This window comes from Natator depressus, chromosome 2, assembly GCF_965152275.1.
Source record: "Natator depressus isolate rNatDep1 chromosome 2, rNatDep2.hap1, whole genome shotgun sequence".
NCBI lineage: Eukaryota > Metazoa > Chordata > Testudines > Cheloniidae > Natator > Natator depressus.
Window position 1 is genome coordinate 230302531 of NC_134235.1, and position 15403 is coordinate 230317933.

Consider the following 15403-nt stretch of genomic DNA (forward strand, 5'->3'; position numbering starts at 1 on the left):
TACAGTTTGTCTTTGAAGTGTTTGCAGGTGATCAGCAGACGAAAGCTCGGGTTGAAGCTTCAAAGCCTGAATCCATAGGTCAGAATTTGCAGTCTCCTCCTCCTGAGTACGTCTTAGGGATTCCACTTCACGCACATTGTCCCAAAAGATAATTGGTCTCTGCCCTGTTGTTCAACATAGTCTTTTGGAGCTCACAGTGCTTCTCAGTGGTTGTATTCATCCTGCCTTCCTTTTAAAGAAGTTCCATACATTCTCACAATAATCTAAAGATTTGCATTTTTAATACAATGAACTCCTAAAATAGTTAAATGTAATTAAGTGAGGTTTGTGCAGGATATTGAAGGAAGTTACTATAACTGTCACACCCTGTTCCCTCCTAGAGACATTTGTAAATAAACATGATCGATCTGCATCAGCTCGAGATACTGGTCATCTGTCCAAGAGGCAAGGGCATATCAAGCAGCAGATGTCAGCAATGATCACAATCTTTGTATTGCCAAATTGAAATTAAAAGGGGAAAAGATCAGCATTAAACAAAATGTGGCAAAGAAAGTCAACACTACAGAACTGAGCACAAAAGAGTACTGTGAGAAATTCCAGCTTGAACTAAGAAACAGATATATAGTCACTGCCAGAGGCAGAAGAAATGGACCTATATGAAAATGGGCAGTGCTCAGACGCAACATGTTACAAGTTGCAGCAGTCACTGTTGGATATCAACACAGATTTAGGCTCTGTCTACATTAGCACTTTTGTTGATCAGGGTGTGAAAAAACACACCCCTGGCCGACATAAGTTTCACCAACAAAAGCGCCAGTGTGGACAGCACTATGTTGGCAGGAGACGCTCTTCTGCTGACGTAGCTACTGCCGCTCATTCAGGGTGGTTTAATTATGCCAGCGGGAGAGCTCTCTCCCGCCAGCATAGAGCAGCTAGATGGGAGACCTTATAGCTGTGCCACGATAAGGTGTGTAGTGTAGACATAGCAAGAATTGGATAAGCCAAGAGACGTGGCATCATATCGAGGAAGGAAAAGCACTGTCGAGAAAACTTCTGCATGCTAAGATCATTTGACTGTTTGGTGAAAAAGTAAAGGAGAAGTACAAGAAAGCAGACAAAATGGTAAAAAGCAAGGGAAGATAAAACAGATATGTTGAAGGCCTAGCAACTGAAGCTGCTGCTATGATAGGAAGTTAGTCGTTTACCAAGTGATTGAAACTTCAGAACAGGAAATCAGCCAATGAAGAGTATAGATGGAAAAATGCTTACAACTGAAGCAGAACAGAATAACAGATGGGCAGAACATTTCAAAGAAGTCCTCAACAGACCCAGCCCTACCTCAGTACTAGTATTCAATGAAACATGAACCAAATCAACCTGATACCAACAGCTGTCTCATAGAGATGTCAGAAGTACGGGCTGCAGTCAAGAAGCTGAAAAACACCAAAGCAGTGGGAGATGATCAAATCACAGCAGAAATGCTAACAGCACTTGACGCTACCACCCTAATGAAACTGGCAGAACTGTTCAATAAAGTCTGGAAAAAAGAGAACCCCCTCCCCCCCTTGACCCATGGAAAATTGTCAGAATATCCATAAAAGGGTGATCTTACTGACTGTAACAATTGGACAGTAGTGTGACTCCTTGCCGTTATAGAGAAAGTCTTCTGTATTGTGATATTACAAAGAATGAAAGAGCAGTGGATGCAAAGCTTGGAGAAAAACAGGCTGGATTCAGGCCCTAGAGATCCTGTGTAGATCAGATATTCACACTAAGGACCATCATAGAAGAATGTCTAGAATGCTTCAGCTTCCCCTTATCAACTTCATTTAGTAGTTTTTCAAAAGGCATTTGACAGCATGCATAGACATACTATTCTTCAATCTTATGGAATTCCAGTTAAAGTCATTGACGCTATGTACAATGATGTAAACTGCACTGTAATGATGAACAGCCAGATGATGAACAGCCAGACAACAGAATGGTTCAACCTGGAAAATGGTGTGAAACCAGGCTATAGTCTAACTCTGTAGTTGTTGTTTGGCACGGTAGCACGATACTAGCCAGCAGAGACCTTGTGACATCAAGGATAGGAAAGGCATTCATTAAACTCAACAATGTATGGACATCAAAGATATACCATAACATAGGTAAAATGGAGAATTTTCAACTCAAACATAATCTCAGTGTTGTTGTATGGCTGCGAGAGCTATTAAAATGATCGAAAACTAGATGCCGTTGGAAAATGTATCTACAAAAGATTCTGGGTGCTGAATGGGGAAACCTTATCACCAACTAAGAGATCTGACAAATCACCAGCCAGCATTTTGTTGCTGCTACCAGGAAGTGTTTGGACATATTTCGGGCATTTATTCCAGATGCCAACACACAGACTCCAATATGAAGCTGTCAAGTGGAAGCCAACTGGTGTGAGGAGACAAGGTCTCTCTCGAGTACCCTCAAGAACCCTTAGCAGGGAGGGCAGAACAGCCAATCTCAACACAGAGCCAATGGAAGCAGCAGCTAATGACAGAGAGAGAGGGGAGAGGCTGGTTTACACCATTGTGCACCAACATTGGTGCAAGAAGGATGCAATAATAAAATAACTCTCTCTGTCCAAGGTAAAGGCAATATAGATCTGTGTTTTTCTGGCACTTCAGACCATGGCAGCTGCTCACAAATAGTTTAATGATCATGTTAATAAAAGTTGTTCAAAGCACCTGAAGCACCTCAGGCTCCTATATCAGAGGGTGGAGGACTCCAACAGTCGCTCTGGGAGGGGACCCAGGACATGCCCATGCTACGATGAGCTCGACCGCACACTCTCCTGCGCTGCAAGTACAGAGACTGAAGAGACTTGCGACCCCCCCCCCCATTCCCGTTGGCCTGATTGTACAATGGGACACCAATGAGGGTAGGGTAAGGAGGCAGCAGCAACCTTGGAGGAAGTCCTGGGTGCCCCAAAGGAGGAGGAGCATGTGATTCTGCACCTCTACCCAGCGGATCTGGTTGAGGAAACTTCCTTTTTCCTCCTCCTCCCCCCGCCCCAACAAGGAGCCTGAGGAACACTGCAGAACCCAAGGCTGGTATGTTACAAAACACCCCCACCCACCTCAGAAATATCCCCTGTTGCTCTGATGAAATATTTCTTAAGCCTGTCACCCTGACATGGTCCCCTAGAAACGCACGCTGTAAATTGATTTCATTGAGATCACATGAACCACTTCAATGCGTTTAGTGGAAGCTTTAACAAAGACTATGAATGAGCAGTCTCTGTCCCCCCCACGTCTATGCATTTCTTGGCAAGCACTCTGGCAACAGTAGTCCCTGGTCATGCTAATGAGGGTGGTAATGGGAGGGGACTGGTTTGGAAATGGTTGAATGGGGAAGGAACTGTTTCATGACTTGAACTTTTATGAAAAGGCCCAGAACTACCACCCTTCCCTGTCCCCTCACCCACTCTTTCCTTCCCTTTATGAATGGGAGCTGGTTGTGCTGGGTTTCTTGTCTTGTGTACAGGCTCACCTAGGTCCAGGAAGGGAAAGGGAACTGTTTGGTTGCTTGAGTGGTCTGTTCTCCTTGTGACCATTTCAAACATTTGTTATCATTCCCAGTCCCTGATATCTGGCCTCTCCTTGCACTAAGGCACGCTGCAGAAGCAGGGAGAAGTTGGGGTGGGTGAAGGTTCAGCTCCCGGCAGTTCCCCAAACACAATACGGTGTCCTTTTCCAGCAGAGAGGCAGCAGGCTTATAGTGTTAATCAGAAACTTCAGAGAAAACCATATAGACTTGTGGTATGACTCTTTCTGTGTCTCTTTCAATGCTGTTCACTGGACGCTGGACAGAGTGTCTGGCAATACAAGAGCATTAGGAAAGGGGTGGGTATTCCTTGTGGGTCTTGGTTCCTCTTCTCTGAGAACTCCATCTGCTAGTATAGAATACAGTCAATTTTCTCTCTGTTTGCCTCCCTGTCCTGCAAGCATGATTCAGCAACTTTTTGCTGTAGCACAAACTCAAGCTGGTTCCTGAGGTTCAACAGTTTGGTCCATGTTTGCAGCTCACCAACCCCCTCCACTGAGCAATGGGTAGAGGGCTGACTATTAGCAGAAACATCTCTGTGACACAGATTGTCAGCTCCCCTGATAGGACTAGAAAGACCTGTCTTTTCCATTCGGGTATCTTGAAAACTGCTACGTTCTCCAAATGATGGCCAGCCTTTAAAGAGCAAAAAGTAACCTAGTCAGATACCCCCTGAGAGGAACTAAACCCCACCCCAACCAGCCCTTTGATGTACAAGTTGCAACATTTTAATAACAATACCTCAGATTTTTACCATTGTTAACCATAGTTCCTTCCTCATGGGCTGTAGCACTGTGCAAGAAAGAAGGGGACTATACCCATTGCACTCCTCAGATGTTATGTTGGGGGGGGGGGGCGTTGTTTCCTAGATTCCTTCAGAGAAGATGAAATATAATGTGTGACAGGTTCCCCTGGGGTGCCACTTAAAATTGGGGTACCACTGAGCCCACCTGCCGCACCAGCCTGGGTTCCCTTTACACTGTGCTGCTGTGACAGGCTGTCAAGCTCCCTTCCAGCACACACACGTAGGGACACATCCAGCTGCAGTTTTACACAGATGGTGAGATCAGCTCTGTATGGGAAAGCTCAGCTAAGGAATTGCCCAGCACTAAACTGCACACCTCCTCTGGAGTGTAACCCCCAAATTGTATCATCTTGTGCTGCACAGAGAACTATACAGCATAAGCGCATTGGAATTCACCCCCTCCCTCAATGTGGAGGAAGATGTGCACAGCTTCTTGCCCGCCCCTCCCCCCCAGTTATGAATTCCACAAACGGCTTTTAGAGAAAACAAAAACAAGTTTATTAACTACAAAAGATAGATTTTAAGTGATTATAAGGGATAGCAAACAGATCAAAGCTGATTACTTAGCAAATAAAACAAACATGCAATCTAAGCTTAAGATACTAAAGAAACTGGTTACAAGTAGTAATTTCTCACCCTAAGTGTTGTTTTAGACAGATTGCAGAGATTCTTAAAGGCCAGCTGCACTGGCCTGCAGCTTAAAACTTCAGATATTTCATTCACAGGCTAGACACCCCTCCAGCCTGGGCTCAGTCCTTCTCTCCCCCCCAGCCCCTTGTCTTTGTTTCTTAGATGTTTACAGCAGTCATCCTGGGCAGGGATTCAGTGAAGAACGAACCATGATTATGTCAATCCCCTGCCTTAAATAGGTTTTACATATGGTGGGAATCCTTTGTCTTCCAGTGTGATTCCCACCCCCGGTCAGGGGAAAAGTACAAAATTTATCATGGAGTCCAGTATCAGGTGACTTGATCAACATGGCCCTGCACCCACAACTCAAAGTCTATTTACAGTGTCCACAGGAAGGCTTTCCAGGAAGGTGGGAGATTAGCATCTTCAAAAACCTATTGTTTTTCCTAATGGCCCTTTCTAGCCAGCAATCTAGACTGATTTCATTCTGTCCAGTGGGCATTCCCCAGGGGTAAACACGGTTGTAATAGGTGCACAGACAATATTCCTAACTTCAGATACAAAAATGATACATGCAAACAATATGATAATCATATTCATAACCTTTCCAATGATACCTTACATGACCCATCTTGCATAAAACCTGTCTCAGATATGCTGTAATCATATCATAACAATATATCCGAGGAATATGGGGAGTAGTATCACACCTGCCCCCTTAGATTACTGCCAGAGGGTTAGTCACTGACTAATGCGAGGGAAGTGCACCTAATGTCCTCCTTTGGTCTTGGTTATACAACTTCCAAGTGTTATCAAACACTGTAGTGTTATCCATAGGTGTTTTTGCAAAGTTCTGAGGGTTTTTTTTTTCCAGGTTGCCTGAAAGCATTCTAGTGTGCAACATTGTTAACACAATGCAGATATCAATATCTTTTAAAGTGTAGGTGTCTTGGCATTTAACCATCAATGCCATGAGACGGCATGCCTCAGTTTCCCCTTCCACACAGCAGTTTAGGTTTTTCTGCTGTGCCAAGCTCTAAGCCTGTTTACAGGTATTGGCTAAGAAGCAGTATTCATAGAATCATAGAATCATAGAATATCAGGGTTGGAAGGGACCCCAGAAGGTCATCTAGTCCAACCCCCTGCTCAAAGCAGGACCAATTCCCAGTTAAATCATCCCAGCCAGGGCTTTGTCAAGCCTGACCTTAAAAACCTCTAAGGAAGGAGATTCTACCACCTCCCTAGGTAACGCATTCCAGTGTTTCACCACCCTCTTAGTGAAAAAGTTTTTCCTAATATCCAATCTAAACCTCCCCCATTGCAACTTGAGACCATTACTCCTCGTTCTGTCATCTGCTACCATTGAGAACAGTCTAGAGCCATCCTCTTTGGAACCCCCTTTCAGGTAGTTGAAAGCAGCTATCAAATCCCCCCTCATTCTTCTCTTCTGCAGACTAAACAATCCCAGCTCCCTCAGCCTCTCTTCATAAGTCATGTGCTCTAGACCCCTAATCATTCTTATAGGACTCTCTTGTTATCACTCCTAGCACGTTCAAAAGTTTTTTCCAAAAATTATGCATGTTACACATTTGTAAGGGATTTATCATTAGTACCAAATTCTTCGTTATAACCAGTAAGCTGTATATTATGAGGTTCAACAGTACCAGCAACTTCGTGATATGGAGGTGTTTCCAGGTATGTTGATCATACCACGCTTTCTGTTTAGACAGTCCGGTTTGTTCAATATTCATTGTGTTTTGCAACTTCTTCTTGAACCACAGTATGTGTTCAGATACTGGTCTTTCTTCCCCTTTTAGTAAAGGTTCTTCATTCATGTATGTCTTTGGGGCTTTGGGGAAGAAAGGGTGTAAGGGGACCTTGGATGTTACTGGCCAGCCCCCTATGGAGTTGCGTTCCATCTCCAGGGTTATGCCCAAGCAAAAAATCCCCCCCAACCCCTGGGGATATTTTGTCATTCTCACTCCTAGTGTTGAAACCTTCCCTACCCCCTTTTCTCAGCTCTTGCCTATCTGCTGGGAGAATTTTACCTGCTGGGGAGAATGCATCGTCCTCCCCTTTCTCAGGTGGGTCATTAGCATTTTCACTGACACTCCAGCCTTTAGTAGGATGCTCATCCTGTCTTAAAGAGACAGAGTTAGTTTTCACAAGTACATCAGGAACAGCATTTTGCAAAAGTGGGACCTGGACTGGGGTACCCTCTGTCACCTCTCTCTCTGTTTCTAAGAGGTCAGTTGTATGACTGCTCTCCTCTGGAAGGTCAGTTACACAGTTCCCTCTTAAAACCTGAGTCACAGGTTGGGTGCCTAGGAGCACAGATGCTGGAACAGCTGTTCTGTTCTGGGCAAAGCCTTCCCTGTAATCAGTGAGGAGACAGTCCTGTACTCCCCCAAATTCCTTCTCAATGTCCTTCTCTGGGTCCCCCCTCTAAGACACCCTCCTGTGCTCTCTAGGGTGGGATCTATCCCCTGTTTGGCTGTGGGGCTCACAACTAACAGCCAGAACAGTCTTTTCACTGGTAGGCACTATGCCCTCCTACCTCTTTGAATTGGGCTTGCCTCCAGCCACAAAGTCCATATCATAAAAATATCTCTATGAGGAATATGGGGCGTAGTGTCACATAATGCACTCCTTGTCTTTGATTTGGTGGGAGCTTACCTGCTGCCAGGGAGCTCATTCCTCTGGGAGGGCAGGAGCAGCACTCAGAGAGAACAGAGTGAAGGAGAAGGACCCTGGGAGACATTTTGATTGTTCTTGACTTCTTTAGGCAATGCCAATTTGATTTCTTTAGGCCACGGAAGGATAGGACTCTTAGGCAGGAAGAGGCAATCATGAACCATTTCCTGCAACTGGGGAGACAGCACGGGGTGTAGGAGCATGCCTGGAGGTAATGGGATCATGCAGTCCCTAGTACAACTGGTAGCAAAATACTTCTGGTCTCTGCCTGCCATGATTGCTGCTGCACGTCTCTGGGAACAAGCACCACCTTCTTCTCCTCCAGCTGCTGCCCAGGCTGTCGGTAAGGTGGTGGATCAAGCATACATACACCTGTTATGGGAAGAAGCATGATGGACAGCTAGCACATTATCTCCTACTGGTACCCAAAACTCCTTGCAGTGGAACCCCCCAGCTCATGCAACGGGGGACAAAAACTCCAAGCCAATCCCTGTACCCGACCCTGTGTTCAGCCTCCTCACCCCACACGGAAGATTTCCCCTCACCTCATGAGCGTGGGGTTGGTACACACCATCACACATCCCTCCTTAAAAAAAAATTTAAAAAATTCCTAACTAAAAATACAAACAGGGATGACAACAGTGAACTAAGTTCTGAAGCAGCTGATGTTTTTCAGAAGCACCATGGAAAACCCACTGAAGATTAGGTAAATGTCTGGCTTTGTAAATGATTCAATGAACAAAACGAACAAAGGAAACCGAAACAAAGTTAAAAATGAAGATAGATAATACTGACCCCTCATCCCTACTCCCAACAAATAGTCACCAATAGCAATCATAGGAGTATTCATGTATAACAGCTCTTACGTGCTGTTTGCACTGGTTTAGAGAACATTGATAAGAAGTTGTGTGAAGCGCCTTCCAAAACCTCTCTTAGATGTTTCATGATGTGCAAGAAAATAGCATCACAAATTTCCCTTGGCTGCTGGGAACCAGGAGTAGTGTACAAATGGGTGGGATCCAGCTGCCTGTCAAGGCTTTGATAACCAGATCTTGTGCCCACTCTGTCTAAAAGTATTCACATTTGGTTTCACATATGTTGTGCAAGGCACAACATACCACTATACTGAGGACCATGTTTGCCATGTTGGCATCCATGCGGGTCCACAACCATCACCAACAGACTTTTAGGTACCCAAACACATACTCAGCCACCACTCTACAGTCTGTGGTTGAATTTCCTCTTTCTTGGGCCGGCAATATCAGGATATGGCTTAATGAGCAAAGTTGAGCGTGTATGTGGGGTCCCCCAAAATAACACCATACAGAGCCACATTGTTTCTGGGGAATAAAGTCCTTCTTTACCCTTACAGTAAACCCCAATCTCTTGAGCACCCAGGTCTCATGGAGCTTTCCAGTGTGTCGAGTGTTCATGTTCATTAATCAGCCCCTTTAGTCCACTAAGCCTTGGCGAATGAAGCTTTTTTGGTTCACATATTCACTTTCCCCTTTCAGTGAGCAAAGTATTGGGCTGTGTGCTCCATCGATGGCTCTCGCACAGTTGGAAAACCGAATCCTCTGAAATCTAGCTGTAATTTCATGGACTTGGGTTATTGGAACCACCAGTGGATAGATAGCTTGGAAACCTATACAGCCACCCCCTTCCCGACAGCAGACTTCTGATCCATAGCTGTCAGGTATTGCCAGCTCCAAAGGGAGATAGCCACCGGCTTTTGCACTGAATGGGTTTCTGAAATTGAGTGTTCAGGCAATGGAGGGTTGCTGCAAGCGGTTCAAACAACTCTGTGAAGATTTGCTTCCTCATTCTGAAGTTCTGCAGCCACTGGGTCATCATCCGAGATTTCCAAGATGATGTGGTCCCACCACGCCATGCTGGTTCTCCAGGATCAGAAGCGGTGGTCACCCATGGCCATACCATTGCAATCACAGCATTGAAGACATCTGTTCCATGGCACCCCAATGGATTTTCATTCATCTTCTCGGTCATATGGCTTCAGAGTCCCACATATTTCTGGATAGATTCTGTGCAGTGTCCAGTACTGCATCACTTGGACATTTGTCCTGTGAGTAGCAGAAGCAGATCCACATCCTGATGGACTTGCTCCATGTCTTCCATGCAGTTGGGTAGGAGGGAGGCTGAGCAGGAGCTGCCATTGCCAGATGTGTGAAGGCAGCATATAGTACCAGCAATATGCAGCAAGGAGGTTCCCAGAGTGTCTCCTGTGATGCACAGGACTCTGGGATACTGCCCCAGAAATGGTAGTGCTACTGTCACATACTGAAAAGGGATGGTGTGAACATGTGTACACACTCGTGCACAGTGTATACCCATGCCTAGCACAGTATATGAGGACACAGTGCAGATACGGGGTACCCACACTAGCAGTACGTGCACAACTAATTGGAGAAGCGCACTAGTATAAGTGTACTTTACATGTATGTGGATCCCTGGGTGCACTGTTTCAGAAACTCCAGACAATATCAAACTTCCTTCAAAAGTATAAAGAGGTTCAGTGGGATACAAAAAAGAAGTAGTGGGGTCTTGCCACATGCATTTGCAGAGATGGGGTACTCAACAACAATGATATTTTTCTTGGGCTCCCCTCTCCCCATTTTTACTCTGTCAAGGAGAGGGGTGTGAACAGAGTACAGTGGCAATTCTGATTCCACATTAAGGGAGCACTCAGGACCCACCATCAAGAGAGGTGAACTCTGCTGGTGCCTTTGGTGAATGCTAGCTAAATTATTTAGTACTCTTTGGAGTATAAGAGTTTGGGGAGAGCTGAATACTGAAACTGAAATTAAAATTGAGAAAGATGAACTTTAAACAGAAAGTAGCATATTTGTCATTTTCCATCTCTGTGCCTGTCGTAATACCTGGATGTTGATATGCACAGTATTTGCAAAATTACCCCTAGCTGGGTGGTAAGTTTTCAAAATGTATGAAAAATTTTCAGTGAATTTAATCAACGTATTGTTTTTTATTATTATTTGTATTGCAGTAGCGCCCCGGAGCCCTGGTCATGGATTAGAGCAGGGGTGGCCAACCTGTGGCTCCGGAGCCGCATGTAGCTCTTCAGAGGTTAATATGCGGCTCCTTGCATAGGCGCTGACTCCGAGGCTGGAGCAACAGATGCTAACTTTCCAATGTGCTGTGGGGTGCTCACTGTTCAGGCCCCTGCCCCTTCCCCCGAGCTTGCCATGCCCTCGCTCCTCCCCGCTCCCCACCAGAGCCTCCTGCGCACTGCAAAGCAGCTGATTGCGGTGGGTGGGAAGCGTGGGGAGAGCGTGAGAGGCGCTGATTGGTGAGACTGCCAGTGGGCAGGAGGTGCTGGGGGCTGGAGGGGAGTAGCAGATGGGGGCTGCTGACATATTACTGTGGCTCTTTGGCAATGTTCCCTGGTAAATTCTGGCTCCTTCTCAGGCTCAGGTTGGCCACCCCTGGATTAGAGCTGCATATTGCTAGCCAGTGTAAAAACAGAGAACAAAGACTCTGCTCCAAAGAGCAACAATCTAAAAATCTAAGTGTAAGGCAAGAGACAACAGGTAGACACCAACAGAGAGATGGCGGAGCACAAGGAAAGAATGAGACAATATTTGTCAGTGAGATTCAACAAATCTGTCTAGTAAATTATTTCATTCAACCTTGATGCTGTCATATTTTAGTAACTTTTCGTTCTAAGCAAACGCCTTGTTTAGCAAAGGCTGCTAATATACTGGTCTGGACTCACACCTGCTGGCACAGAGAGAGGGAGGTGAATCCAGATTGTACCTTCCAGAACCCAACCCTGAGCCCCAGAGAAGGGATTCACAACTGAAGGGAGGGCAGGTTTTAGGAATACTGTCTGTTCTCCCTCCTGGTGGTACCAGACTAGAAAAGCTGCAAGTTCTCCCAGGGACTCAATAGCAGTTTTTCTGGCTGAAGTTACAATCAGCACTGCCCCCCACCACCACTTAGGTCTGTGCCAGCTTCATGCAGGCTCCTATCTAGAGGATGTTGTGACCATCTGGAACTATGGCAGTTTCTTCCTCCCCCATACTCCTGTTGGACTTTCTGCCACCATATGCTTTGGCTCAAATTGACAGAAGACAGTGTAAGCTAAAGATGCCTTTAGTCTTAATTCTGTATAGTTAAATATATTAAATAGGGTATTGTGACTGAACAGAACTGAGTATATGTTTTACAGTGTTGTAAAGGATGCACTAATATTTCATTTGACTTTGTTTTATCTTTAGACAAAGTTTGAATAGACTGCACACTATGTGTCAATTTTCATATGGCCTTGGGTTTGCTGACTATTTATTTTTGTGATATGCTGCACTAGGATATTGATGAAGAAATTGAAGCCGAGTACAACATTTTGAAAGCTCTCTCTGATCATCCCAACGTAGTCAAGTTCTATGGAATGTACTACAAGAAAGATGTGAAGAATGGAGACCAACTTTGGCTGGTTCTTGAGGTAGATAATTTCTAATTATTGAATTTTATTATTTTTTAAAAGCAGTTTTCTTCCTGGCAGCATTCTTACTTCACTTGCAAACCCGTCATATCAAACACAACACGTTTGTTTGACATTTTTCTCCAATATAGTTGCTCAGTCCATAGATGCTGTCACTATCCCCTCCTGTGTTCTCAAATCATTCTTTGATTTTTCTCTGGCTCCTGAATGCTCATCTAGGATATTTATTCCCTTCATGTTAATTTTATGTCTTTACAGTTAAGTTCTTATTAGCATTTGTATGCTGTTAAATGCTCCTATCTTAATTAGTTTCTAATCTAAACACTTTTTTCGTTTGGTGAAGATTGGCATACAAATCTCTATCGAGAGGTATTTGTTTAAACAACAAGGAGTTAGGACTAAGCATGCCAGTAAACAGTAGTTAATGTGATGTGCTTTTCACAATATAGTAGAAGTGAATTAAATTCACAGGGTTTGTGTGTATAAAAAAACAAACAAAATAACAATAAAACAAAAAAAAACTATCCAATTTGCTGTTGGTGTCAATAGTTGTTTACGTTGAACAAAGGGAAACTAAGACCTGTAATTTGCATGCTTTCTTCTTTAATTATGATGAATAAAAACTCAAGCATAAAAAGTACATTTGAAAAATGGCATTAAAGTCCACAAAGGCCAGTCCTGCATTTTCTTCACAGATGGAATTCCCATTAACTTTCCTGTGAAAGGATTTGCAGGATTGGACCTTAGATGCCAGGAATGCAAATGAACACTTACGGCTATGCAAAGCACGCTCCATTTATCTTGTTAGGCTCTTGTTGTTCTATGGGCGTTTGGTAATGATGGGTTGAAAAATATATTTCTTTTATTATTTGCTTGCTAAATTAGGGAATACAAAATTTCCTCAATACAAAATCTAACAAGTATTATAGGCTTATCCTGTAAATGAGGAGAAAGAAATTAATATGTGGTATTACAGTGTACTAATTGAGGGCCAGCGTTTCAAAAAAGCTCATATCCATAACCAGAGCCAGATTTTCAGATGTGCTCAGCTCCCACTTACTGGCCAAAAAGACTGGCCAGATTTTCAAAAGGAGTCCGTGAAAATCTAGACCCAGTTGTGGTTGCTGAGCATTTGAAACGCTGGTCCTGAACTATTTTGAAAACTCTGTTCCCTATAGCGTAGCTGTAGAACAATCAAAGTAGGACAGGGTCTGTCTAAAGTGTTTTAGGTCAAGTTAGTAATTTAGCTTTTTTTTTTATTATTTTCTGTGGAGTTGCTTCTAAATTTTGAAAACTAACTGACGCATTGGCAGGATTTTTTTTTTAAACACGGCATGCATAGGTGTGCACTTTACTTTGCATATTATGGTATGCTCTTCTTTTGGATGCATTACCCTCATTGTACATGTGAAAAGCAAGTCACTTGTCAATATACATAGACTAAAATAAATCAAGGAATTTAGTTAATTTGAATGTTTGTGTATATCTGTATGGATAGTTAGATAGCTACATATGCTTGGAAATTTAAACGTCAAATAGCAGATAATTGTACCTGCTGGTTACTGAAACTTTCCTACTTTTAATAAAAAATGTTTATGGTGAAAAAAATTGTAATGTGAAAGAGATGCCTTTGTTGAAATGTTATCTTACTTTTATTCTGTCCGTAGCTTTTTATGGCCATTTTACCTTGTTTTTGAGCTTGGCATAGTTATCTTACAAGTTATAAAAATGAAGATACTTTCTGTTTGTTTTAATTATTACTGAAAATATGTCCAGGAGGAAGAAATTTTATAGATTCTTATATGTGGTGTTTAGTCATTCTCCCTTGTCTCTCTGGTCTAATGAACTCTATGTAGAGAACTCTGTTTATATTGGAATGTTCTTCAAGGAAAACTGATTTGGTTTTCTAGCGTAGAATTTAGGCCTACTGCTCCCCCCACCTAGTTCAAATTCTATGTTTGTGCTTGCGGCATTTCCCTTTACATCTAACTTCATGGAGGGGGGCTTGTCTCCCATCCCCTCCCCTGAAAAAATCCAGGGATTCTGCCCCTCCATGTAGACTATGAGCAAACCTCCGAAGCAAAGGGGCATTCCTGTGCTCTCAAGAACTCCCCTGATACACCACCCCCAGCCCAACCTCCAGGAACACACCTCACTGTGGGGGGGGGGGGGGTAAGTTTCCATAGAGTGGAGGAAGAAACCAGGCAAGTTACTGCAGGCTTTGAAATCTGGGACCTGATAGGTTAGAAGGGAGAAGAATCCAGTTGAGAGAACTGATCCCAACCTCCTTGGAAGTCAACGGAGCTAGGAGCTCCATGAAGGGGAAAGTTCTGCAGGGAAAGGCAGAACTTACTGCTAAAGCCCCACTCTCTGCTTTCATGCCCCAAGCTGGGGTCTGTGGATGCAGTCTCTTCTCCATGCCATATGAGGAAGGGAACATGGGGGCTAGACCCCTAGATTAGTTCAGAGGCTACTTTTTCTAAGTAAAAACAATAATAACATTATAATCTGTAACTAGTACAAATTAATAAGAAAATGTTAAAGGGCTAGTGAGATAGAGGCATGGTTTCCACCCTTGTGATAACCCAGATGATTTTATCACGAATAAATTCTTCTCAGTTAAGTGGGAATAAAAACTCCTGGTCCTAAATGAGGACGATGTTATTTTAAGTGTGTGCATGCGTGTGTTTGCATAGGGGGTGAAATGCTATATCAGTGGGATGCTGCTGAGGAACAACAAAGAAGCTTTTATAGATGAGCACTTGGGCACTACAGCGATGAGTATGGTACAAAAAGCTAGACTGATAAGATGGATGATGGGATGCTCAAATGCCAAAAGCAGACACCACAGCTGAAATCTGTCAAGGCTGACTTGTGAAAATTTGTAGACAGTATGTCCTCACACTATGCACACAATCTTGGCACGGAAACAGTTAATGGAGCAGGACAAAAGGAGGTGTCATCTGAGGAAAAAACTTCAGGACATCAACTAAAAATGGTTGCCATGGGTGAGGAAAATCTGGGTTCAGAGAGGACCCAAAAGTTTGGTCCCAAATACAATCCCACTGCAGTGTGCAAACCACATTAGGTCGGGGTGAAGGTAGATCCTGTTTCTGTTTGCATATGCAATAAGGACATTTTTCTAGGAACTGGATGGAATGCCAGAGCTACATTTCCACTGCTTTATCTCTTTAAGACTTGGACTCTGGTAATAG

The 15403-nt window shown here is 43.8% G+C and overlaps 1 protein-coding gene across 1 annotated transcript in view; it reads left to right on the forward strand.

Annotated features, from left to right (window-relative positions):
- MYO3A (myosin IIIA) overlaps window positions 1-15403 on the forward strand; it is a 206509-nt gene that overhangs the window by 19775 nt on the left and 171331 nt on the right. The window contains exon 3 of the mRNA XM_074946105.1: window positions 12054-12188. Coding sequence (XP_074802206.1) covers window positions 12054-12188 — 135 coding nt within the window. The remainder of the gene's footprint in view (window positions 1-12053; window positions 12189-15403) is intronic.